This window comes from Protopterus annectens, chromosome 4.part0, assembly GCF_019279795.1.
Source record: "Protopterus annectens isolate FY-2018-M chromosome 4.part0, PAN1.0, whole genome shotgun sequence".
NCBI lineage: Eukaryota > Metazoa > Chordata > Ceratodontiformes > Protopteridae > Protopterus > Protopterus annectens.
In genome coordinates, this window is record NC_056733.1 from 545,674,178 (window position 1) to 545,701,677 (window position 27,500).

The 27,500-nt window shown below is 39.3% G+C and overlaps 1 protein-coding gene across 1 annotated transcript in view; it reads right to left on the bottom strand.

The window, feature by feature from the left end:
- SEZ6L (seizure related 6 homolog like) overlaps window positions 1-27,500 on the bottom strand; it is a 3,056,071-nt gene that overhangs the window by 123,435 nt on the left and 2,905,136 nt on the right. The window contains exon 16 of the mRNA XM_044068481.1: window positions 1-61. This exon is cut by the window's left edge and continues 42 nt beyond it. Coding sequence (XP_043924416.1) covers window positions 1-61 — 61 coding nt within the window. The remainder of the gene's footprint in view (window positions 62-27,500) is intronic.

A 27,500-nucleotide genomic window follows, 5' to 3' on the forward strand; every position in this document is an offset into this window, starting at 1 on the left:
AATCTGACTATAAGGGTGAGAGTACATCAGTGGCAGGCGTAAATTGGAGTAATAGCGACACCTAGTGGGGAATGTAAGACATGCTGAGATAAAGGTCATCACTACAGTTAATAATTAGCTGAAGACATAGGGTGCATTTTAAGAACATCTAATTAGACAATACACACAAGATTACAGTAATAATAAATATCTACCAAGAGTAAGCAGCAAAGGATGTTTACCAGCAAGAAAACATATGGGTAAAGGGTTACTTTTGACAATATTTTGCCGTTAGTAGCATTCTCCTAAAAAGGTTTGGGATTGACATAAACTGTTACCACTAAATGGTTGGTTCATATCAGATGAAGTCAGTTTAGCTCTGTAGACACTGTTTAATTAAATCTGTATTTTTGAACAGGAATTATGCAATCTAGGTTTCATGGAAATCTGTAACTAAATATGTGGATGAAGACCGTTTCCTATCTGCAGATATTACTACTATGAAAAGCATAAACATATGGCTGCACATAAAGTGGTATCGCAGAAAGTGTTATTAGCCATCAAGGACTGCCAACCTGATTACATCGACTTAGTTGTACTGACTCCTCTCCTCTTTGCTTCTCACTTGAACTGATTAGATAATACTACATCAAGTCTAAACAACTTAAAAAGTAAGGACAACATTGATATAAACTGTGAAGGGTTCCAGTTCCCTAGCTGGTAGCAATGGATTTTTGCCTCACAGAGTTGTAAGTTAGGTCATCTGGAGTCTGAGTCAGTTTCCCAGACTGGTGACCCCATCAGCACCTGCCAGTCAGACCACCTGACAGCTTGAGCGCCTTCACCCTACCATAGTCACAGCTCTGCTACCTCACCTTAGAAGTACTAAGACACAGATTACTACGTTAGTCCATGAAAATGTCTTCACATTTTCACTGCATGGGCTATATCCTTTCTGGTGCTAAGTTTGAATGAGAAATTTATGATTTTGAAAAGCATCTCAAATAGACAGGTCATAGAAGGTGATTATTTTAATGGGGAATTTCGACTTAACCCCCAGGGTACCGTGACCCCAGAGTTGATTATATATTTATAGCAACATGCTTGATATGTGTCAATGCATGTGTGTGTGTGTGTGTGTGTGTGTGTGTGTGTGTCTGTGTTGGGGTGCTTTACCTCCCATAAAAAGTTTAATTTCCAAAATGTATTCGAATGTAACTTTGAATACTTCTTTTTTATTCAAAATACCAAAACAAGAGAAAAGTTCACACAGAAAAAACACATAGGCAGAAACAACAAAAAGACTCTGGTAAACTTAAATCTTCACTGTGCAGTATCTTAAACCTGCTTTGAAAGAGGCCCATGGGATATATGCTGATGGCCCCTTAAGATCATACAAATGTTCCATCTATATGGCTACTGAATGCCCATTGACGTTTTTTTTACTTTCTATGAGTATTCATGCATTTAGCCCAGTAAGCCACAGTGCATTTGAAGATACTGCTTTCTGTGAGCTTATAGGGAACCCGCCTTCTGTATAACCTATTACAACTGAATATTACTACTTTGCTCCCCCATACCTACCTTAAAAGTAAGCCATTGCACAAATGACCTGCTTAATCTATATTATAGTAAGTGTATGCCTTTTTTTCTGGTATTAAATCCTTATTTCCTTGAAAAGGCTACTTCTTGATTAGGAGTTAAGTTGCATTTGTTGATATATTTGCAAAATTGGTAAAAATAGCCACCCATGCAAAGGACAAACACAAAGTCTTATTTAACTATGTTAGAAACCATAGAAACAATTCCCAGTGCTGCACAGAGGTACTAGTAAATGATATTACATGCTTGGACCCAGAGGACATAACTAATCGACTACTGGATAAAGTTAGCTCTAGCTTTATCCCTCTCTCCCCTCCTACATTCCCAGAGCTTTTACTCACATCTGCATCCCTCCCTTAAATTTCCCATGAACAGATCCTCCAGGCACTATCCAAGGCCAAGAGCACTGTTTCTATAGTGCTGGATAACATACCTGGCTACTTACTGGCTCTTCTGAAACAGGACTTGTCAGACCCTCTACAGAGGCTATTTAATCTCAGCCTCCAAACAGGCTTTGTGCTGGGTGAACGAGGACAGCAACTGTCATCCCCTTGCACAAAGGGGGCATCAATGGACCCGGGAAATTATAGAATTATAAGTCTGACCAGCCTCATCTATAATGCTAGGGACTGGATCATTATGGAGTTAATAAATAAGGACGTAGGTAACCTATAAACTCTCATCCCAAGCTAGACTGGATTTATCAAGGTCAGATCCTGCCTTCTTAACCAGGCTGACTTATTTGAGAAGGTGAGTGAAGCAATGGGTGAGGGCAAATTAGTACACAACCACATATGTAGAACTCGCAAAGACATTCAACTCCATCCCACACTCGGGTATTGTAGATAAACAATCCCAGCTAAATGTTAGTCCATAAGTAATTAATTTGATAGCAAATTAGCTCACAACCAGAAACTAGAAAATTACCATGTGCTGCTTCCCCCAAAAGACCTGTCACTAGGGGTGTACCCCAGGGTTCAGTTTGTGGGCCACTTTTTGGCATTTACTTTTCAGAGGGCAAAGCTACGGTTAAAGATTTATGACTAACCAGATTTGCAGATGACTGTAAACCTGGTGGCATCATAAACTCCACAGAGCACAACAAGATACTCTAAGAGGGTATTTCCCAAAGCAATAGCTGGTCTCAAAACCATGCACTAATACAAAATGCCAAGAAATATATAACAGTATCCTTCAGCAAGCAAGAAGTCCCTTGTAACTGTCACATTGACAACGACTGCCTAAAAACTTGATCCAGTAGTTAGGAGCTTTGGAACCAATGTAGACAATGAACTGTCAGTTGATCACTACATGTCCACTATTGTAAGAAAATCCTTTTTCTTGTACAACTTGTTACTAAGGGCATGATATCCAGGTCCAGGGATCATTTCACTGTATTCTGCACTCTTCAGCTGATCTTTAAGCATAATGCCCCCTTTGGTATGTACTTGTTCAAACATCAGACACAACTTGAATGTCCATAACGCTTTCTTACTTAGAAAATCAAATATTTATTTTTATATTTATTTTTATTACATTTGTTAACCGGGAAATAGTCTGACTGGACCAGTGGGCTGTTTTCTGGGGAGGCCCGGGGAGAAAAGCTCCAGAAAAATAGTACATTATTTATATACAATATTCGAGACAAGCACAAATAGTAAAACAGAGCACTTAGTTGTGAACAAGCACTGATTTGTGTAAAGGTTTAAACTACAAACAATAGTGTTACAAAAATATAAATTATATAGATTAATGTTTAGTTAAGAGAACTTTCTAGGATTGTATTGGCTTGAGCTTACAGTGTATAACAGAGTAATTAGTGAATACAGGTACTCCTTGAGAATGAGCTCTCAAGTAATGGGGCTTGAAATTGCAGTTTTCAGCATAGCACAATTATCAATACAATGTACTTCAAGTGGTGCCATATAGTAGTAGATTACTGTGAACAAGAGAAGATAGTGGGAGAAAGAGAATATGTGGAAAGTGGGTGAAGAGCAATGAAACAGCGAGAGGTGAGGAGACAAGATAGTAGATGAAGGGTTAGTAGTCAGCCTGGAGGATGACAGGAGCAAAGCCAATGAGTATCCAGATAGTTGTGTAGTAGTTGTTTGAAGTTTTGGTAGTGTGGACTATTAGCTATATTTTGAGGAAGGTTATTCCATTGTTTAGAAATTTTGTTAGAATAGAGGCAGTCTCCATGATAGTTGTGGGAGTGGGAGACCCTTAGCATCAGTTTGTTGGAGGATCGAAGGGGCCTGGGGTTTTGTTTAGGTTGTACTAGATTGGATAGAGCAGGGCAGGAGCTGGTTTGGTGAAGTAGCTTATGGCCCATAGTGAGTTAGTTGAGAGCAAGAAGGTTAGGGAGTTCTAGCCAGTTGAGCTATGAGAGGACAGTACAATGATAAGTCCTGTGTGAGACATTGGTGGCAAAATTGGCAATCTTGTTTTAACAGGATTCAATATTATTTAGATCAGTCTTTCGAAGATTTGTGAGAATATGAGATCCATAGAGTATGGTAGAAAGTAGGTGAGACTGGGCAGTAGCTAGTCTGGCATTATAAGTAAGATATGGTCTGGCTCTATATAGGGTGCCAATCCTGAAGCAAACTTTTTTGATAGTTGAGGCGACTTGTTTGTCAAAAGTTAGATTCTCATGAATAGTTACCCCTAGAAGTTTTATATGAGTTGTTGGTTCTATTCTGGTGCCATTAGGGGAGAGGATAGCTGGGGGGGTTGACATGGTTTGGGCTTTTTAGATTTGAATATTATTAATTTTGTTTTATTTGGGTTTAGAATTAGTTGATGCTCAGAAAGGTAGTTTTCTATGTCTTTGAAAGCAGTTTGCATTTTTACTTGGAGTTCTAGTGTGGAGGGGGCAGACCATATGAGGGTAGCATCGTCAGCGAATTGGACAATGGAGGCTTGGTCGGTAGATGAGCTGAGGTCATTGGTGAAAAGGATAAAAAGGAGTGGCCCAAGTATAGAACCTTGGGGTACTCCAACAGAGATGGGTAGTAGGGGGGAGAGAGTGTTTTCCCATTTGGTTGCTTGCTGTCGATTAGAAAGATAGCTGTGGAGCCAGGATAGGGAAGATGAAATGTGGCCAGAGGTTGAGAGTTTGTTTAGAAGAAGTTGATGGGAGATGGTGTCAAAGGCTTTAGACATGTCTAGAAAAATAGAGGAGACTGCCTGGCCTTCATTTAGAAGGTGATGTATGGTGTTAGTAAAAGAGATTAGTGCAGTACTAGTACTGTGTTTAGCGCTAAAGCCATGTTGTGTACAGGATAATATGTTGCTAGTGAGAAAATGGTTAAGGAGTTGTTTGTGTATGCATTTTTCTAGGATTTTTGCTAGAGGGGAAAGAATAGCAATAGGATGGTAGTTGGTTAGGTCTTTGGAGGGGCCACCTTTGTGGAGTGGGATGATGTGGGTTATCTTCCAGAGGAGTGAGACATAGTGCTCAGCAATAGATCGATTAATTAAAATAGATATGGGGTAAGCAATAGATGGGGCAGCAATTTTTAGAAATTCATTAGGGAGCTGGTCACTAGCAAGACAGCAGGGTTTAAGTTTAGTTATGATAGCTTTTATGTAGCTTGTCTGCACAGAGGTAAAGGAGAAGGGGTTAGGATAATCTAGACTGGAAGAGGGAAGTGTGGAAGGTGTATTTGTCTGGTTTCCTTGGGGGATAATTATGGAGTTTATGAAGTGTGAGTTAATTTGGGTAGCAACAGGATCAGAGGAGTTTGTGGTAACTGGAGTTGGGGTGTGGGTGTGACCTGGGCTGAGGAGATGGTTGATGTTTTGCCAGAACTTTTGGGGGTTGTTTAGGTATTTTTGTTGGCAGGATTGGAAGTATAACTGCTTGTCTTTTTTAGTTTGCTTGATTCCATAATTGTTTATAAGTAGTGAGGTCTGATATAACTCTGGTGGCATGGTACACTGACCAGGCTCTATCCCTCTGTTTTAGTAAGAGTTTGGTTTCTTTGGTTCACCAGGGTAGAGGCTTGGATTGTGAGTGTATTTTTCTAGGGGAAGCTAGATTATTGAGTATTTTAAGGAATGTATTGTTGAAATATTGCACTGCTAGGTCTAGCTGCAGGCATTTAAGTGGTGTCCAATCACATTGTTGGAGTAGGAGGTTGAAAGTTGTGGGGAAGAATTTTTTTCTCTTTTGGATGTAACTGTATTGGATGTTATTATGTGTCTATCCTTTTCTGGTAAAGAAAGGTAGGTGAATGATCACTGAGAGAGTCAGGGAGGCAGCCGGATATGTAGCATAGGTTAGGGTTGTTGGTAAGTATCTAGTCCAATGTGGACTGTCTATTTGTATGTTTGCCAGTGCATGTTGGACAATTTATGGTCTGGGTGAAGTTGTACATATTTAGGAAGTTGGATGGATGTGTGGTTGTGCAGGATGTCCAGTTGAGGTTAAAATCACCAAGAATAATAGTTTGTTAGTTGAAATTAGTGGTAGGCCAAGAAAGTAGACTTTCATTGGTAGGTTGTTGCCTGGAGGCAGGTAGATAGCTATGATAATTATTGTTTTGTTAGAGTTAAGTTCAAGACGAGTGGTTAGAATTTCACAGAGTTGGGTAGGTCAGGTGGGGAGCACTGTAGTTGTTCCACTTTAAGGTTGTCTTTGAATATTACATCAACCCCACCACCTCTTTTGTTGAGTCTGAATAGCCTAATAATGTTATAACCAGCTGGAATGATTTCAATGTCTTTGATGAGGGGCTTTAACCATGTTTAGGTTATTACTGCTATATCAGGAGAGTAGGTGTCTAAGGCAGCTTGAAATTCACTAGTTTTATTTATTATGCTGCGTAGGTTAAATTTGATGAATAGTAGGCCATGGTTTGAATTTTTTTGGGAAAGGGGGGTAAGGATGTGGGTGTGAGTGTGTGAATGGAGAGACAGAAGAGGGGAGTGGAGGGGCTGAATTAGGCCAGGAGAGGGGATATTAATGGGTCCTGGGTTGGGATGGATATCAGCCTGGAGTTTAATTTTAGTGGTGGAGTGTAGTACCAGATGTCTTATCTTGTTAGTCAGTTTATGGTATTGGAAAGATGGGGAATTAGTCTAGTGTGTTTTTAAGTGTTTGAAAGGAACAAGCAGGCAGATAGAGGTATTATATAGCTGTGGGTTGATGTGATAGAGGGTATGGGGTAAAGGGTTAGATGATGATATAGGAAGTGTTGGAGAGTGGATTCTGATGACAATATGGATGTGGAGAGAGGTGTGGTTGTGGGTGAGGTAGAGAAATTGAAGTAAAACAGTATTGATCAGTAAGGAGTAGTAGATGTGCATATTGGAAGTAAAGAGGAGAGGAGGAACTGAGAAGAGTGGGATGGACGATGGGGTGGTGAAAGCTGAGAGAAATGTTTGGAATAGAGGGAGGAGAGAGGTATTGAATTGGAAATGTAAATTGGAGGGGACGAGGTAAAAGAGGTGGAGCATACAATTGTAATGACGGGGTGTGGATTGGTGGCATTAGAGAGAGGTGTGGTTACGATAGGTATAAATTAAATGAATGTGGGGTGGGTGGGAATGGGGATAGGGTAGGGGAGTGGAGTGAGCCCAAGAGAAGTGAGGGTGAATGGAGCAGGTTTGCACCTGTCTTCAGCTTTCATTCTAATGCGATTAAAAACAATCAGCCACTGTAGAGCTAATGTAGTCAGGCAGAAATGTCTACAGCCAGGATTAGAGAAAGTACAAAATAGCACTGAGATGGTTTACAGCATGGTTTTAAGTAATATGCAAAAATATGTCCTAGGAATGGAGCATCTAGCTACCAAAGAAAGTAGACTTGGGGGAGCAAGTGAATAAAAGAGGGATATATAGGTGTAAGACCTAATGCTAAGTAATGGGGTTTAGGCTAGGAATACTGCTTTACTACTACAAAAAATGGCCAATAGAGAAATAGGGGACTGAAAGCTGATGGCGACCCTGTGTAGCATGCAACTCACTAACAGACACAGAAAAACTCTAGGTAAATGTTGGGAAAACAGTACTAGTACATGTACTTATCCCGAGCTTTGGTCCAATATATTTAGCTTTAGTATTGTGTGTTGGGACTCTGTCAGTCAGTGGCAAGGTCCTTGTGGCTGCGGGAAATGAAACTGGCAAAAAATTGAACCGTTACAGGTATATGATGAAGCTAGAGGGGGAGGGATCAGAAAAAGAGGAGGGTTAAGTGGAGAATGGGAATAGGGGAAAAACAGATGTAGATAGCTAAGTAGCAAAAAGGTACAATAAAGCATTGGATATGAACAGTTACTCTAGAATAGTTAACAAATAATGCAGGTAGGCAGTCAAAGTTAACTATATTTCAAAAGACTTTACAATTCTTATAAAACTATATGCATTTACGGAGACTGTACAAACACAAAGCTACAAATAGGGAGAAAGCTGTAGTGGCAGTGTTTTACACTCAAACAGACTCTACGCTAAATCCAAACAAAACTGCCAGAACTGTAATATACCACCCACAGTGCAAATGGTGAGGACATTGACAAAACAATTACAAGCTAGCTCAAACTGGCAGCAGGAAAGTAATTGTACGGACTTACACTAGGCAGATAGAAATTGTGTATGCAAAGGCAGGTAAACAGTGGCAAGCTAACGTACCAGCCCAAAAAATAGCAATTATAGTATATAAAATGAGAGAGTATGGCACCAGTACAGAGAGCTATTCTGCAACATGAGCAAATAATACTTTCACAGGCAAAAATGAGCAGTCTAAAAGACTTGTACAGTAGTCGGAAGGTTTAAATTCACTGTCACAACAATAAAAGTTCAAAGTATGAGCACAAAGGTGGAGGTAATGCATACAAGCAGTTCATAATACAAAATCAACCCTAGCAAAAACATAATACTTTAAAACAATGTACAGTGGAGTGAACAATGTAATCAGGGTCGCTTGGCAAGTGGGAATAATATTTAGTCTAGCCTGGAAAGTGGATGCCCTGTCCTTTATCTGGGAAGGCCTCTCAGTTTATGCCTCCCCCCCTCTGCCTCTCCTCTCTAAGGTCCTTCTAAAGATCAAACGGGACAATCCAAGGACTATACTGATTGCACCGGACTGGCCACGCCAGCACTGGTACCCCATTTTGCTGCAACCATGGCACCTGCTTCAGACCCCTTCCCTGCTGTCCCAGCAGGTGGGCCAGATTCTGCACCCTCAACTTCAAACCCTAAAGCTTGCAGCCTGACTAATTCCCTGAGCTCACCTGTAGCAACCCTCAGTAAGCAGGTGCTGGATGTCATTCCTGAGGCAAGGAGGCCTATTATTAGAAAATCCTATTCAGAAAAGTGGAAAAGATACTGTTCCTGGAGCCATTCTCAGGGGATGGGCACAACAGTGCCCAGCTTACCTCATATTCTAGATTATTTAACAGAAATGCTCCACAAGGGCCTATCTTCCTCTTCAATTAAGATTCATGCCTCAGCCATATCAGCTCATTATAATACTGAACCACCCCTCTTCTCTCATCCACTGCTAAAATAATTCCTTAGAGGGGCCAAAAATGTAAGACCCCCCCAGGACAGCCCCTACTCCAGCCTTGGGATCTTAACTTTGTGTTGGAAAAACATACTCTTCCCCCTTTGAACCAGCTGCTACAGCAGAGTTGAAATTCCTTTCTTGGAAAACAGCTTTACTTCTAGCCATCACTTCTGTGAGAAGAGTATCTGAACTGCAGGCCCTTATGGCAGTGGGACCCCTTCATTATCTTCCATGCAGACAGGGTTTCCCTCAGGATTAATCCCTCATTTATGCCCAAGGTGGTGTCTTGTGTGGCTCTGAACTAGTCCATTCATTTGCCTACTTTTTTCCCTAATCCCCAGAATAAAGGGGGAAGGATACTGCATTCCCTGGACGTGCAGAGACGGCTTAGATTCTGCTTGGACAAAACTAAGCCTCTCAGAAAATCTGACCAGCTGCTAGTCAGCTTTGCTGCAGGGGCAGAGGGAAGGCCATTTCAAAGCAAACCATTTCCAAATGGATAGCACATTGCATCCATTTCTGCTACAAATACCATGGAAAACCTCCCCCACAGGGGATAAGAACACATTCCACCAGGCTGCATCTACCTCTACTGCATTTCTCAGAGGCGTCCCTACCACGGACATCCTGGAAGCTGCAACCTGGAGCTCTGTACATACTTTCACCAAGCATTACCACCTGCCTATCTTTTCTAAATCCAGAGTTGGATTTGCCACAGCAATCTTACAGGGCCTTATTGCTAGCCCTAATGCTCTTTAACTACCTCCATCCTTCCTTAGCTTTGGGAATCAACCGAAATGTGATGACTGCAACAGTGAAACATGAAGAACATAGTACAGTTGTGTACACTTACCATAAATGTAGATGTTCGAGTGTATTCACTGTTGCAGTCCTAGTTACCCTCCCTCCAGCCCCCTGACTTCTCTTGTCCTTTACCTATCCTATTTGTTTGGTATATATTATATCATGTGGATTTGCTTTTTGCTGAGAGGTTTCCATACCATATAATTGCTTCCTATTGTGGGGGCACCTGACATCTGGGACAAGAAAAACTGATGTAATGGCGTCAGCTGCATGTTTTATACCCCTGATGACCCGATGTCATGGAAGAAGAGACAGCATCCGATGCATAAATCCGAAGACCCTGGTATTCAGGCCGGCTGAGGGCTACCTGCAGGGAGATAACCCAAATCTGATGACTGCAGCAGTGAATACACTTGAACATCTACATTTATGGTAAGTGTACACAACTGTACTTTCCTCACCCTATATCCCCCATACCATCTCTCTCACCCCATGCTCTTCAATTGCCCTATTTAATTCACTCTTATGATCTACCGTAAACCTACCACACTTCTCCTCACTGCCATTACCCTGTCTCTCTGTTTTAACATTACTCATACCCCAAACCTTTTTCATAATAGAAAAATCTACCACAACCAGTACCTTACTAGAAAGGCTAACATATAGTTTCTCGAATATATCATCCAGCCTCCATGAATCTAGCATTATATTACATACCCTCAATTCGGACAATTGCTAGCCTCCCATACTTTAAAAAATCACTACATTCCCATCTAACATCCTCATGGGAATGCTCCTGTTCACACCCCTCATAACCTACTCTCTACTCCCAACTCTTTTTCCTCCTTCCTCTGTCTCAATTCCCAGCTAGCAAATTCCCATAACTCCTTATTTGTACCTAGTAATTTTTAGTAAAAAACTACTACTTCTAACGTTGAACCAGAAATTATAGAATGTTTTTCATGTAAACTAAGTGTGGAACATAATCTTTGTATAATCTGTATGTAGAACATAATCTCTGTATAATCTTTATGTGGAGCTTTTCTCCCCAGGACTCCATTGAAAACGGGTTCTTTTGGCCCAATGGACTATCCTGGTTAAACAACTGCAAATAAATAAATAAATAAATAAAATAAATACTAAATACAAAATTCAACAAACCTCCCTTAAACCTAGACCATTGCTCGTTTCAACACTAAGGCATTTAATACAATCTACCCTCTTCAACCACTATTCACTCTACTCCAAGGTAAACCAACGTGGAGACATCCATCCAAACCCAGGTCCCACTTCTAATCTCATCTCTTAAACCTTCTTCCTCTAAAAATCTGTTTCTAGTTACTCTTAATCTATGCAGTATTTGCAACAAAATTACAGAGTTCCATGCATGGCTATCTCAGTACTCCCCTAACATACTTGTAGTCACTGAAACATGGCTTAAGCCACACGTCAAAGCTAGAGAACTGCTCCCACCAGGTTATAACATAATAAGAGCAGACCGAACTCATAAAAAAGGGGGAGGGGTAGCCTTACTCTATCCCATATAATTTACTATATTACCATACCCCAAACTCACCCCCTCTTTCGGTACTGCTGAAATTCTCATAGCCTCCTTAAAAATCAATAACGCAAAGCATTTATGTATGGTAGTCTTGTACATTCCACCCGGCAACAACTTTCCAATATTAGAAGACATCCTGTCCTGGATCTTGCAAAAATTATCCAATAAAATAATTATCATGAGAGACAACCCAGCAAATAGCATAAATCTTTACAGATTTACACAACTCATCTCTACACCAACAAGACTTTTGAAAAATAACAACTCAGGATCTATTCTGGACTGGTTTCAGATCCCCACAAATACTCCAACTCCAGAACCCTCCCAGATATTTTAAGTAAGCACCTTCCCACCTAAACTTACAGAACCATGACCCATACATCCAAAATATACATATATAAAACCTCCTGCAATTTATCTAATTTCAACCAGCACCTCTTTATTTCAATACTAAAATCGTTAAACTGCTCCATATTAAAAACCCTACCCTAGATGACACCATCAACCATTTCAACAAATTCTGGATACCCTCAACAACCTAGCTTCACCTCATACTAAAATTATAAAAATAGTCATGCATCCTGGCTAACCAAATCAACCAAAAACTTTCTGTTAACAAGGGATAAAGCCTGGCAGGAATGGCAAAGGAAAAAAAGGATATAAATCTCCAAAACTATAGACAGTTACAGAACAAAGTAAAAAACTGATAAACAACAAAAAGAGGCAGTATTTCTCTCAGCATTTAACCTCCCACAAAAACAACCCTAAAATATTTTAGCACACCATCTCTTTGCTCCTCACCCCTGGTTCCAAAGAAAACCCATCTCCAACCACCGATAAATCCCCATCCCAAACAGCAGATGCATTTAATACCCACTTTATAGACAGCATACCCAAATTAGTCAATCATCCCATGCACGATCTCATCCCTTCTCAAATAACTTCCAAATACTCATCTTCTTCCTTTCCCCCTCTAGACATATCTACAGCTGACCAACATCTTATTCTCCTGTCTCTACACCCAGTACCCACTCACCACATACATAAATTACTTCTTAAACTAAAACCCTGTTCTCCTTCTGCTGACAGCCTCCCCTCCGAACACTTGGAACTTGCCGCAGATGCTACTGCATATCCTGTCAACATCCTTATCAACCAATCCATCACAGAATCATACATCACCACACTTTGGAAAAAAATCCATAATAACCCCCTTATACAAAGGTGGAAAATGTAATTACTTAACTACCGTCCCATTGCTAGTCTATCTCCCCTATCTAAACGGTTAGAAAAATGTATACACAAACAACTACTTGACAATATCCTTCTAAACAAATTACTTACACCTACCCAAATGGCTTCAGACCATCACACACAGAACAACAGCTGCTCTAATCTCCTTTACGGATACAGTCAAAAAAGCTAGAGACTCCGGACTATTAATCTCATTATTGCTTCTCGATCTGTCTAACGTGTTTGATAACAGTTTCACACCCAAAACTATTGCAAAAACTCTCATCTCTTGCTCTTTCCCTATCCACTTAACAATGTTTCTGCAGCTATTTAACTGACTGACAATAATGTGTAAAATGGCAGGGCTATATCGCTCACCATCTACTGAACAACACAGGAGTTCCTCAGGGTTCCATTCTTGGACCTCTCCTCTTCAACATCTTCATAAATAGCCTTCACAGTGCTTCCCACCAAAGCTCCTTAATTCAATACGCCAATGTGTCTACTGTCATCTTCTCCTCCGATAATACAATCCACCTTCAACAAATAACTCAAACTGCCTTCTCCTCCATTGAAACCTAGCTATATAATTCACAACTTATGCTGAATCCCAATAAAACCAAACTTCTCCGTTTTACACCCAAGACACGCTCAACTGACTTTAAGATTTTCTCACCAAATAATACTCAAATTGAAGTGGTTTCTCATGACCATAGACAATAAACATCCCTTTGCTCTACATATACACAATGCAATCAGAAAGATGCATTGCAAACTAGGGATGCTTGATCACTGCAAAAGCTTTATGGATGCAATCACCAAAACTACGATGGCCACTACCTACCTACTCCCCTCTCTACTTTATGGGGCTCCCATTCTGACATTCTGACCAACATTCAAATTACCCTAAAATGGACTTGAATCCTGCTATAACAAAATTGCTAAATTTGATATAGATGCACCTCATTGCAAACACCACTGGACTGCTCTCAGGGTCCTCAACTGGCTTGAATTCCCACATCTTCTAAACTACCTGTAACTAGATATGGCCCACAAAGTTATATATCAACCTGCAAACTGTCCTGCTCAAAGTCAGTCCTCCAAACCTATGTACCTACTAGGGCTCTCCGATCTGAAGATAAATTCTGGAATGCCTTGCCAGTAAACATCAGAGTAATATCAAACCTCAGTTTTAAACTCACACTAAAGAACTTCCTTCTAGAAACAGGTATCTGCCCCTGTTCTAAAACTACTTATCTCTATCCCCCTCACTTCCCCCTACCTTTATATTTCCCTTTCTCTACTTCTTGTCCACCTGCCCTACCCTAATCTTCTACCTCTCTACTTTCCTTCCTTCCTCTTACTTTTTTCCCTCTCCCCCTACCTATTTAGTACATTCTCACTCATCTTTCTATCTCTGCCTACATTTCCACCACACCCTCCCCTTTACCTCCTCTTCCTCAATATACCCCCTTCTCAGGGTCTATATACCGTCTAGCAAAATTCTACATTCTACCTTATCTTGCCAAACTTTCTACAAGATTTTCTTCCTCATCTCAAATAACTTTCTAACTAAGCCCATTTATGCATTCATTAATTAACCTGGTATTTACCTTTATATCTCCTTTTTTATTTGACAAATCAGTGAGAGATAAGTTATGTATATTGTTGCTGCAAGACCAATGAAATAAAGATAATCCCATATTGTTTCATCCTCTCTGTAAAGCATCTACTAGTTTTGCTAATTTAAACTTTTATGTAAATTTATACCAGCTGTTTGTCATATACATCTCTGCAAATTATATACAAAACATAAATTCAGTACTCTTTATATTTGCAATGTTTACCGTTGTGGAGCTTTTCTTACCGGGCCTCCACTGAAAATGGGCTCTTGACCCAGTCGGACTTTCCCAGTTAACAAATGTAAAACTAATAAATAAAATAACTAACTAAATAAATCAATCAATAAATCAATAAATAATCTTGCCTGCCAGCCAACAAGCTGTTCAATGCTTTCCAAACATTTCTCTAGTATCAGGCTAGCAATACCTCTCTGTATCTAATATACTGCCTGTTCATATTTACAGTAATAATTACAAAACTATAGCAAATACAAGCTATTGAAACAATTACCCTTAAAACTTACAGTGGTATGTGCTATACCCTAAATCTGAATTAAAACTTTTAAACCATAGTGTATAAAATGCTGCCCATTAACTAATTTGAACTAATGTTTTGAGACACGGTGTAAGGAGTAGTTAAGTTATAGTCTAACAGATTAGAACATAAACTCTTTGTTAACAGTGTTCTTGTTTTAAAACTGAAACAATTCTTGAACTTACAAACATGTACTCAGAGCATTATTTAATGTTATGTACACTATACAATTTACACATGTCCTCAAAATTTAAGTTTTATCAGTAAATGACCTTAGATATTTAAAACTTTACACATGAATAATAACTGTTCTGTGATTATCAGCCAACTGCATTTTCTCATTAACTATAAAAGGCATATCAAGGGATACATTAAATATTAATGTACAACCTCTAGGACTATTTCAGGTAACTATGACATCAATATAACGCCACATATTGACAGCGTCAATAAATGGAGGTAGCTAAGTAGAAAGAGAAAAAGAATGGTCCAAGTTCTGAGCCCTGTCATATGCCACACTTTAACCCCATGCTATCAAACTTAGGCTGATTCATATTCAAGTTACATACTACACAATATGAGGTGGCATGCCAAATGGTCCTGTGCAGGCTTGCAACGATTCATAGTTTTATGCTGTGGTACTGTGCAGTGTGCAGCAGTGCGCTACAGAGAATATGTGAGAATGGCAGCATAACTACAGACAGATGAAGACAAGTAGGAAAATGAGGCCATAATGACATGCAAACATATACAAGGTGAAAACAGTCCCAACTGATAATCATGACTGGTAGAAGTTACCTGCCCATAAGTAGCAGATTGTAAAAAAGCAAACTATGCAGAAAATACTGGAGTTACAGACAGCAACAATGTGTAGGATTGCAGCAGCATCTAATACCTATCATTGCTGCCATGTCCCACCTGTGTGCATTGGAGGTGTCAGGCTGCAGTGTTAAATGGTATCAGAAGTGGCTAATGTTCCATAAATTCAGTAGCCAAAAGATTATTGCTCAATTCTGTGTAGACCGAGATATTGTATGGAGCTCAGTAGAATATATTGCCCACATGAGAACACTACAGGAATGTGTGCCCTTTGAATCTCTCTAGAGACTAATGCAGGCATGCATATGTGCCCTTCCAATCCCTGTAGAAACCAAGGTATGCATGACATTCCCCATCTTAGCTATAAGGACTTTTCAGAGACCAGCAGGAGAAATGTTAGGTATTTCTAATGCCTCTGCCTCTAGAATACTGAAGAAATTCCTCAAAGTTATGTTTCTACACATGGATGAGCATATCTGGTCTCCTAGCACAATAGAAGAGACAGCCACCACTGTGCATGGCTTCTGTGACACTGCTCACCTTTCTGAGGTACTGGGTACCATAGATTGCACAGATGTTGCAGGAAAGGCCCCACCTAGTCCACATCACAGAGGTACATTGTCAGGAATGGCTACCATTCCATAATCTGTCAGGTAGTGTATAGTGTACATGGGATTATTACCAATGTGTCCAGACACCAACCAAGCAGTTCTTATGAGTAACATACATGGCATACATCTCTATATCACTGATTCTGGTAAGGTGACATTTGACAGGGCCATCTAGTTGATAAATGCAGGCACTATGGCTAAATTAAAACTATATGCTACATATATAATGTGCACTAATGCACTAAACCAGTCACATATGTTGTTCTTGTGTTGCAGGTTATGCTAGTTACCTGCTAGAGCTCTATCTAAATGTACACCCATATGGAACACAATGACCATTGATGACCTGTTGCACAGTACTGTTAGAAATGTAATATTATTGAATATGTGTCCAGCCAGTTCAAAGCCTGCTTCTTCTGCCTCTGTATGTCTGGGGACCATTGTAATAGGACCATGCCAATGTCTGTAGGATGTTCCTGTCATGTTTCATGCTACATAATATGATTTTGAGATAACTGACAGGTCTGCCCCATGGCATGGGTACAGTCAGATCATTCACACATGTGACTCGCACATCACCTGCTGATGACAGAGACAAGCAGCAGATGTACAACCTCCTCAGGGCAGTATTGGGCATGGTACTTGACAGCTCAGGTGACGTAGCACTGTTTAGTGCAGAACTATAGGTTCTGATGAGCAGACAGTGACAGCACAGTGTCACAAGGACCACACATGATACACGCAGTGTTAACAGGCTATACTGGTCAGTTCATGGTTAAGACACACTGCACATCAGACATCTCCATGTACACTGTAAAGGATGGGAGATGGAGTGGGTTACTGTCATCATTATCTTGTACACAGTTGGTGACGGACACAATAAGACATTCATGTCCACACACAAACTGGGTGGGAAGAGCATGTCACATGAGTTAGGGATGGCTGTTTTAAGATGATGGGCACTCTGAGTGATAACATTCCCCAACAGTGGGGTTGGTGTGCCACTAACTGACTGTAATGTGTAATCACTTCATTGGCTTTTTGCAGTAAGACTCAGGGACTCCTGAGGCAGGGGTGAATTCACAGCATAAGGCACAAAAAAAATGAACATCACTATGTCTCCTACAGCTGTGGCTCTGTGGCAAGAGCGCTAAGGGTGGCCATGCCAGAAGACTGTATAATTCAAACCTGCCTCTGCTGCCAACCTGATGTGGCTAAATATCTAATGTTCCTGTGATGAAACATAAGCAGATTAGTGTGGTCAACCAACAGCATGAATGTACATTATTATGCTGTATGTTACTGACCTGGTGCATCATTTACTATGTATGGGGTTAGTCAGTGCTGATACCAGTGCTCATTCCTGGCCTGGGATGATCCCAGTATTGTTTTCTCCATGCAGGAACACCAAAAACTTCACCAGCTCTGTTTACCTGGTAGTATCTACTGGCCCCATGGCCAACCTCTCATTTGCTGTAGAACATATATTTGCCTTAACAGAATATACCATGCCAATGACACTCTAGCAATATTGCTGCATTGAGTGATTCTGTGCACAGGTACACACACAGGTAAGAGATTGCCTACATATACCATACTATATACTATCATCAGCAGGATATATGCAGGGGTATAATATGCTATAGTCAAAATAACAGAAAAGGGAACACATACAGTTGGTGTGCCTGCTACACACTGGCACATATGCACACTCTGCAAGGTCCAACTGGCAAGAACTACAGGTGTGTATAGGGGAAAGCAGTCATCCTGAATGCCAGCTTTAAGAAAACTCAGCTGACATAACTATAAATACTAGAGTAGAAAGGTTTTATATCTGTAGGCCTAGCATATGCTCAATATACCGTACACAGGACATAGATTCATAGGTTGGTACTAGGCTATTGGCCCTAGGGCCTATACAAGCCTAACCAAACAATTCCCCGGATATTTCTTCCCATGATATTTACTTCCCTTGACCCCTGTCTAGCAGGGCAACTGACGTGATCCCCAGGGTAAATTTCCTATCTCCCATCCAATCATCAAGGTTCCTTTTGAAGAGGGTCAAGGAAGCACTCTGCTTGACATGTATGGGCAGTCTATTCCAGAGTATGGGGAGTCTCTGGGTCAGGAACTTATCCCTCCAGCATGTTTTGTTCATTGTGATGACAATGTTTAGAACCCTGGAGTGTTTGACTCTGAGGGATTGGGATTTCTTTAAGTGGAGCATGTCCAACAGCTCAGGGTTTGACATGGCCTTGCATGTTAAGCAGAGATCGACTCTGAGTAGACGATATGCCACAGAGTATAGCTGGAGTTTTTTTAGATGGTCAGCATAGAGCATCTGCTTTAGGCCTGTGATTCTTTTAGTGAGGTATTTTTGCGGCTTTTCCAGCTGTTGCAGATGTCTTGTGAGGTACATACCAAACGGGGTATTGTACTCCATAATGGGTCTAATGAGGGAGGAGTACAGTGGGACAATGACCTCCTTTTTTCTGGATGAAAAACCCTTGGTGATGAGGTGTACCACATAGAAAGATTTCCTGACTGTTGTAGCGATGTGGTTATCGAAGGTGAGACCACTGTCCACCTGTGTCCCTAAGTCTGTCATCACACTTTCAGTGTTTAGTGTACTGCCACCTATGTGGTAATTCATGGGTACATGTTTTTTCCCAAAGGGGATAACTATACATTTCTTGGCATTAAGCTTGAGCCCATGGCTCTGGCACCAATCATCTGTTTCTGTAAGGCCCTTTTGTAGAATATCCACATCATTTGGGGATTCAGTAATGGCTCCCAGTTTGCAGTCATCTGAGAACTTTGTTAGACAGAGTCCCTTAGTGTTGGCCTGTACTTCAGAGAAGTAGATGCCGAACAAGAGCTGTCCCAGGACTGAACCCTGAGGTACTCCAGTTGTCACTTGTCTGGAGCTGGATTTGTAGTCGGCTACTTTTACAGTATGGGTTCTGTCAGTAAGCCAGTTGGCAACCCATCGAGTGATGTGGAATTTATGTCCAGCTTAGTACATTTATCTATGATTCCAGAGTGAGGGATGGTGTCGAAGGCCTTGGTGAGGTCCAGATAGGCTGTGCTGTCCGTCCACAGCTCTGGAGACTAATTCAAAGAAGTCAATCAGGTTTCAGGAGATAAGATCGGCCCTTCATGAACCCAAACTGGGTGGGGTCCAGTGTTTGAAGGAAACTCATGAAATCATGAAGACTGACTTTTGACCTTAAAAGTAAAAGCACTCGTCTATTTGTTTTTCAATAAAGGATTTTTGATTTCTAAAAAGTTATAAGTTGCATGATTACTCTGAAGTCTCAAATGAGGTTTCTACGGTGCATAGTTCTTTTTCTAATTTTTCTGGATTCTCAGCCAGTTGCTCACAAGTACCAGTTTTCTCTATGGTCTATCGTTTTCCTTATGAGAGTGAAGATGCCCCCCCCCCCCCATTGTTGGAAAATATTGTGCCTCATTACATGCATCTGTGCTTTATATATATATATATATATATATATATATATATATATATATATATATATATATATATTGTGCTTTATATATATATATATATATATATATAAAATGGAAAATATCAGCATATAATAATTGAGTTACAGCAGTCATGCTTTCTGAGGCCTTGTCAGTTATGAGCTTGACTTTCAGATCTATGAACCTACCATACTAATGTACCCCTTCTGACTCCCCTTAACCATACCACCTTTCCATGATTTTATGAGTTTCCTTCAAATCTGGTTCTAACTTTTGCCACCAGCTTTCCCTCTCTCCATCTCACCTTGTCTTACCCCAGCCCTTCTACTTTATTTAACTGCATAGGTGGACTGGGCTGAGGACCATTTTCAGCCACACAAACGGCATTCCTCGTATCCTTTACTTTGGATAATTCCCATTTTCACTGTGCAATATAACAGTGACGGCAAGCAAAAAATTCATAGCTGCACATTGATGCAATAACAAACGTAATGGCAATAGAAATATTAACATGCAAACATTATTTATAATGCATACATTGCTGCAGTAGTCTGTGGTATCTTAAACTCAGGAAAGACTAGTTGTATACTAAATTTCTACTTATAAATCTATTTCACTAGGTTTTTAAGACAATGATTAACAACAACAGGCCCTCTTCTTTCAGACCTGTTATACATTCACAAGTCCAGTGGTAGAGTGAACACCTGCTCCAGGGATCTCAATCTCTTTTGTTACATAAACAGAGCATGTTGGAGGGGAGAGGAATGTATAAAAAAAAATACAATTTTGCATACAGCAAAGTACGTCTCTTACTCTATTCAAGTACAGTTTGAATGAATAGATGGGAAATTGCAAATTTATCTCCAGTTTAGCATCCATGTCCTCTTGGATAGGGGCAACAAGTAAATGTCCCAACACATATTTGTTCTACTCATTTTTAAACAAAATATAAGAGCTAAAAATTACCATGAGAATGTAAGACTAGGCTTCTTAAGATCCTTACAGATCAATAGCCTAGTAAGTACCTATGAACCCAAGAACCTATGAAACAATTTATCCTGGCACTCTAACAACGTTTTAGCAGTGCAAGTCACTTGAATATCAGGCCTCCACTACTATATAAGGCTTATCTTCTATGTATGAGCTTTGCTGAGATTATACAGAAACCTTGATAAAATACTATAAAGCCAGTACATCTCTAATATTTATAAAAAAATAAAAATAAATTGGCAGTTGCTACCATCAAGTCAATCTTGCAAACAAACTTTTGACTAGTAGCAAAATGCAGTTTCCATTCATCCTTTAAATTAGGAGGCAAAATTCTAATCTGAAGCTTTACTATAGTCACTGCCATAGTTATGCAAGAAAGTAATGCTTTTGGATAATCAAAAGTGTGCATTTCTCATAGGAGGAGGTAGATACCTGGAAATAGAGCTTATACAGATTGTAGCAAGAACATAAGGTAACTTGATTTGGTTCAAATTCAAGACTTACTGGTTCCAACTGTGGGATGCATTTAACCAGGATAAAACTGGACTATTCTTCTCTGTTCATCCATGTCATGTTTACCATTACTACATGAATTAATCAGACATATACACCCAAATGAGTGTATGCAGACACACACACACACACACACACACACACACACACACACACACACACACACACACACACACACACACACACACACACACACAGCCAAAGACACATAAACACATGCACACACACACACACACACACACACACACACACACACACACACACACACACACACACACACACACACACACACACACACACACACACTTTCTTACAGATAAATTTACTGTTAATGTAATCACAAAAAGTAAAAAAAAAAATCATGAAATGACACTTTCTTCTAGCACTCAAATTTAGCCTAGGATTGCAGATATATGATATGACAGTGCAGCACTCTACTTGGTTTAGCAATGCCAAGGTAGCTGGAATCTCAAGACAGGGAATGGGGCAAGGTATTCCCAGATAGGTTCATCCCTCTCAAGCAATGTTTCTCAAGAGTCACTTGAAAAAATAGCTTGAGTCTTTGGGGGGGGGGGGTGGTAAATGTCACAAAAGGAGATACTGCCAGTCCAGCTAGCTGAAATTGTGTAAATAATTACATGTCATTTGTGAATATTAACATGATTTATATAGAAGTATAACAGAAGGAGATACTACCAGCCTGGCTATCTGGAATTTTGTAAATAATTATATGCCATTTGTGAATATCTATTCATATGCTTATGTTACAAATGTATTAGAACTCTAGGTTGTGTGTATATCAAATTGCTGGTACAGAAGTGTGTGTTGAAAAGGTTGTGAAGTACTGAGCTTTAAAAATGTTTCCACATTGTACCCTACTGGATTAGAACAGAAATGTATATACACTATTGCAACTGTTTAGATATATATATTTTAACAATGGAGACTGGAACACAGCAGGTTAATTTCAGAAAAATAGCTGAAAATTTAAATTACTTTATGACCATTTAATAAAAGGATGTTTTCTTTCAGTTTCAGTGCAGTAACAGACACAATGTTTAGAACTACAAGTTTTTTGTATTGCCTTGGAAGTGTTTATTGTTTTATGACTTCCAGGATCTGCCTTAGATCTAAGAAAAAACATTGTTTATGTATTTTTACAGGTAGAAGCTAAATGCTACCAGCTGGCATCAGTGGTTGTTTTGTGCCTGGGAAGTAAAATCAGATGACAAGAAATTATGTCATTCTGCAAGTATCCCAGCAGTAATATTTGGGATATTAATTTGGGAAGTCTTTGAGAGAGAGAGAGAGAGAACATTCTGTATTTTGTCTTTGACCTGACAAGAAGACCCATTCACCACATTTGTCTTACTTGCTCTGTAAGTCTAGGAAACAGTATAATTCTTTTAGATATATAGCCGAACTTAATTTAGATGTTTTTCTTTATTTATTTGAGATTGTCCTACAGTGTTGTTTTAAATATTTCATGTGATTTTGAACTCTGATGTAACTGTAATTATATACTGAGTATTTTATTGGTCTTTAATTATTTATTATTAAATATATTTAAACCTTTCATTGTGGTTGATATTTGTGAGACATATTTAAGTTCTGAGAGTACTTGCATACTTATTTGGTGATACTGTGGGCTACTCCTCATAGCCTTGTTCTTGCTCAAACTACCATTTGTATTAATAGCAACATTACACAGTAATACTGGACAACCTTTGTTAAGGGCCTTAAAGTAGCCAATAAAGAGTGGCTGGTGGCAGTAAAAACTACCTTAAAGCCTGGGCAGAAGGGGTCATAGCTAGTAAACCTGTGCCAGCCTTTCACAGGTGTGTGTGTATAAATCAAACCTCAAGGTGTGTGTGTGTGTGTGTGTGTGTGTGTGTGTGTGTGTGTGTGTGTGTGTGTGTGTGTGTGTGTGTGTGTGTATGTGTGCGTGTGTTAACTACTGGGGCAGGGATGCGAAGCACTGGTTAGACAGAGAGGGTGCTGGAGGTCTTGGCTTAGCCACTCAGCTGAGATCTCAACCCTATAGCTATGCCAGTGGGGAGTCTTACTGGGGATCTGGAGAAAGAGGGAAAAAACAGACTTTGGTCTCTGTGTGCTCTTAAGGGAAATTACACTTGATGCAGAGAGCTGCATCTGGAAATACTGTGTGTGTACCTATCATCCGCCCAGTGTACGTCCCCCCACTGTTGCCAGTGGTGAGGAGTGAGGCTCCTTGATTACTGGGCCAGTGGTGGGGTGTCACACACAGCATTACCTCTTGCCATTCTGTCCTCCAGTTCTGAATGATCAGATCATCATATCTAATAGCATTTCAAGAAATTGTGCATGCACACACTAAGCAAATGTTTAATAACTTACTTTGTTTGTAAAGGCTAGGTGCTCTGTACAATGCTCTCTCTGTACTAGACAGGGTTAACAACTCTATAATATAATTAATGTCTTTTTAGTGAAATTTTATTCATGAACATAGATATGTAAGTAAAGCTTTCCACTTAGATATGAAACAAATTACTATGTATTACAATATTTTGTTGTTTAAATAACTGTACAAAGATGTTGTTATAGACATTGTAGTGAAACTGTCCCTTTCATTTGTCAGAGGATGTATTTTTATTGTTCTCTTGTCTCTGCTTTGCACCGTATACATTTCTATGGTACAACATGTGGTTATCATTGTAAATCTGTGCCTTTGCTCCTGGTCCATGCCTGACAAGGATTCTAGGACTAATCCACCCAAGTAGTCAACAAAGATTGATTGAATAAATAAATGAATGAATGAATGAATGCATAAATAAATAAAATAAAACAAAACAAGCTGGCACAAAGCATTCTGTTCTTTAAATACAAGCATACACAACACAAGGAAGGGAAGTACCATTAACAATATTCATGAACTACAGTACAAGTGTACTACCAATAAATATTAACAGCAATATTAGCCAAAACTGGCAGGAACTGTGTTAGGCCCCAGCCTCCAAAATGTTGCCCAGTCATAAAACAAATTATGATTTAACACTATTTCCATGCAGTACATTCCAGTGTAGTGCAAATACTTCAACAAAAAGCACTAAGTCAAAGACAAAATAAGACATTTGATATGTTATTCATAGGTACACAATTAACTAAATAAATTTTATTGATTTTTATGAGTAGGACAAAGTTTCTAGAATCATTTAACATGATCAAGTCCCTAAATGAAATACACTGCTGAGTAGAAGCAGAGCCATCTTTTATAGTTTGGGCTCACATAACACAAGTATGAGTCAAGTGCCCACAGCAGAATTCAACTGCCAAGGGCTACAGCTGAAGTAATGGAACTGGACAGCCACAGTGGGATTATAGGAAGCAATTCCTCAGAGAATTTCCAAATTCAGGCACACTGGTAACATTAACAAATCAGAGAGCCTTTAGCAGGATCAAAATGGCTAAGGAAATTTCAATAGAATTAGCAGATACTAGGAGTATAAAAGAATTATCAAAAAACCTTACAGCCACTTATTAATATCAGTCTCTTAGTACTATGAACTGGAACAGAAGTAGGGGATTCCAACAGATCTGATTCCAGGGAACCAAACCAGGAATAAAAAAGTCAGAAGGCTGTAGATAGTCTAACAGAATATTGAGCCTAACATTATAAACATACTTAGGACCAACAGAGTCCATCAGCAGAATTAATATAATGGGGGATCCAAAGAAGTATTAAAGGAATCAGGGCCACCCACCATAATAAACACATTCATGTTAACATTACTTACTCGACAGACTGTGCTTCCAGGAGGAATAGTAAAGTTAGGGGGAGCGGGAGTCACATCCGTATTAACAGAAAGGGGATGATAAAGCAGAGCTACTGAAATCATGAAGCTTACTTCTTGACAATTTCCCACATGATTAAATTTGTTGTGTAAATGGGCGTGCCTTCGTTGAAGGTTGAACGTTGAGCTGGCACCTCGGCGTTCGTGAAAATCTACTGCCAATCATTAGCAGATTGGAGTTCCGCTGTGGCGACCCCTAACCGGGAAAAGCCGAAAGACAAACAACAAATTAAATTTGTCTTCTTTCTCCTGTGAACTGATTACCTGAATGCAATCATCAGCACAGGAAAGGTCTGAAATTTAAATTAACAAATTTTAAATGTTTAGGAATATTCATCAAAATAAAATTATCATCTGCTTTAAATTAGATACGCAAGAATGTGGCACTCGTTTTTATTGTTGTGACAGACATTTACCAAAATATTCAAGTAATGTAAAATAATGTGGTTTGGCTTTGGCCCTGTCTGAGCTGAGGGTCTGGTTTGCTGGTGCATAAATGTCCCTATGCACACACTTCAATAACATTACAGTGCTTCTGGAGAAATTAAAAGCTGAACAGATGTTGTATAATGAAAACCAGAGCAGAAGCAGAGAACTGCTGTCAGATGTGCTAGTTTTCATTTGTGCTGTTTGCAAAGCTGTAATCAGTGCAAGAGCTAGGTTGTGGCATTAGATTCATATTTTTTCACTTAGAAAGTGCAACTGCTTGTGTTACATACCAGTAGTAGAAATCAAAAATTTCAGCTGCAAATATTCCCTCTAATTAATTTTCTTCTGAAAATTCAGTTGCAGAGCTGTTTACTAAGCCTTGAAGTTCATTTAGTAGATTTTCTACTGCTGAATGATGAAATGCTTCCAGTGTATAGAGAATCTTACAACATATCAATAGACAGGTCCAAGATCATATTGAACCAACCGCTCCTACTTATTAGAATCTTAAGATATACACCACTGAAATTTTAGCTTATGGAATCTGTTAAAAGTAAACCTCAGCAGCAGAAGGAAATATTAAGTGTAAACCATAATCAGGAACATACCTGCCAGGTGCTGTAATTTCTGCATCATGCTTTTTAGTCTTACACCACCTGGACTGAAATCATTGTGTTTTTTTTTTTGTGCATAAGAATATTATGCTATTTGATTCATTCTTTACAAAAAATGTTATCACTGATAAATAGAATTAAGCATTTATGCAAGTATTATGTAAAGTAAATTAAAGCATCTATTTAAGCAGTAATTTTTTTTTATGCTCACAGGTTTAGTTAGAGCTTTTGAGAAGAAATTCTGTTTTGATGTCAGAAAATGCAACAGTGCCACCTCATGGCTTAATCAACAGTAACACAGAAAGCTACATTTTATTTTATTTAACTTTTTTTAACTGGGTAAGTGCAAGGGTCTGAGGACCCTTTTTGAACACAACCCCTGTCAATTAGGCAAACAAATACAAAACATAAACATAAAAGTCATATGAGCAGAAAATAGTAATATGTGAAGATTTACAGTGGGATATAGGAGTAAAATATACATATAAAATATAGCAATGGAATATGCAAACATATATACACACACAACTTTATAATGAATAATCTCCAAAGGGTTTGATCAAAACACAAAACATTGAACAAACTTGTCTGAGATTAACATTAATTGCCACTAAAATCTTTGAGAAAAAGTAATCACAAATGTAAACCAATGTTACATTTACGATTACCAAAAGGAGAACAAAAAACAACTTTTAGACCTCCCCACACCACCCAACATAGGGGCTCCATCATCCCACTCTCATAAATTAAATATAATAACTCCAGGGTCACACAAACTCAAAGAAAGAACAAAAACCCTTAATTTATGTAATGGACAAGCTAATAAGCTTCAACCATTATATAATTTGAAAAACTGTACTACCACCGGAAAACACCAGTGCTTCAGCATACAATAAAATACATGCAGTGATAGACACATAAGTGTTATATGAGCTATCTATCTAGCTATAATATATATAATATGAGCAAAGTAAACATCATTTACCTATTACATTATATGACACTTCTAGTATATAGAACAGAGCAAGTTAAGGTACCAGTGGTTGTAGCAGCAACTATACAGAACATTTCGGGTGTCTTTGATGCATCTTCACGATGGAAGAAAAAATATTGCCAATAGGTGTTAGAAGGCTCAGATTCAATAGGACTAGCGAAGTGAGATGAAGGCACTAGTGAGAATTAACCTGCAGATACAAAGCAGTTGCATTCGTTTTCATTGACTAAATGGGTATGAAGGGACATCAACAACATAAGATTGTCAATTTTTGATATCTTCAGGCAGGGAGTCCTAGCAGACAGGTGCATTTTGTAAAAGAATCTCTCACAGGCACCAAAGATAAAGGGAGGTCTATGCAACAG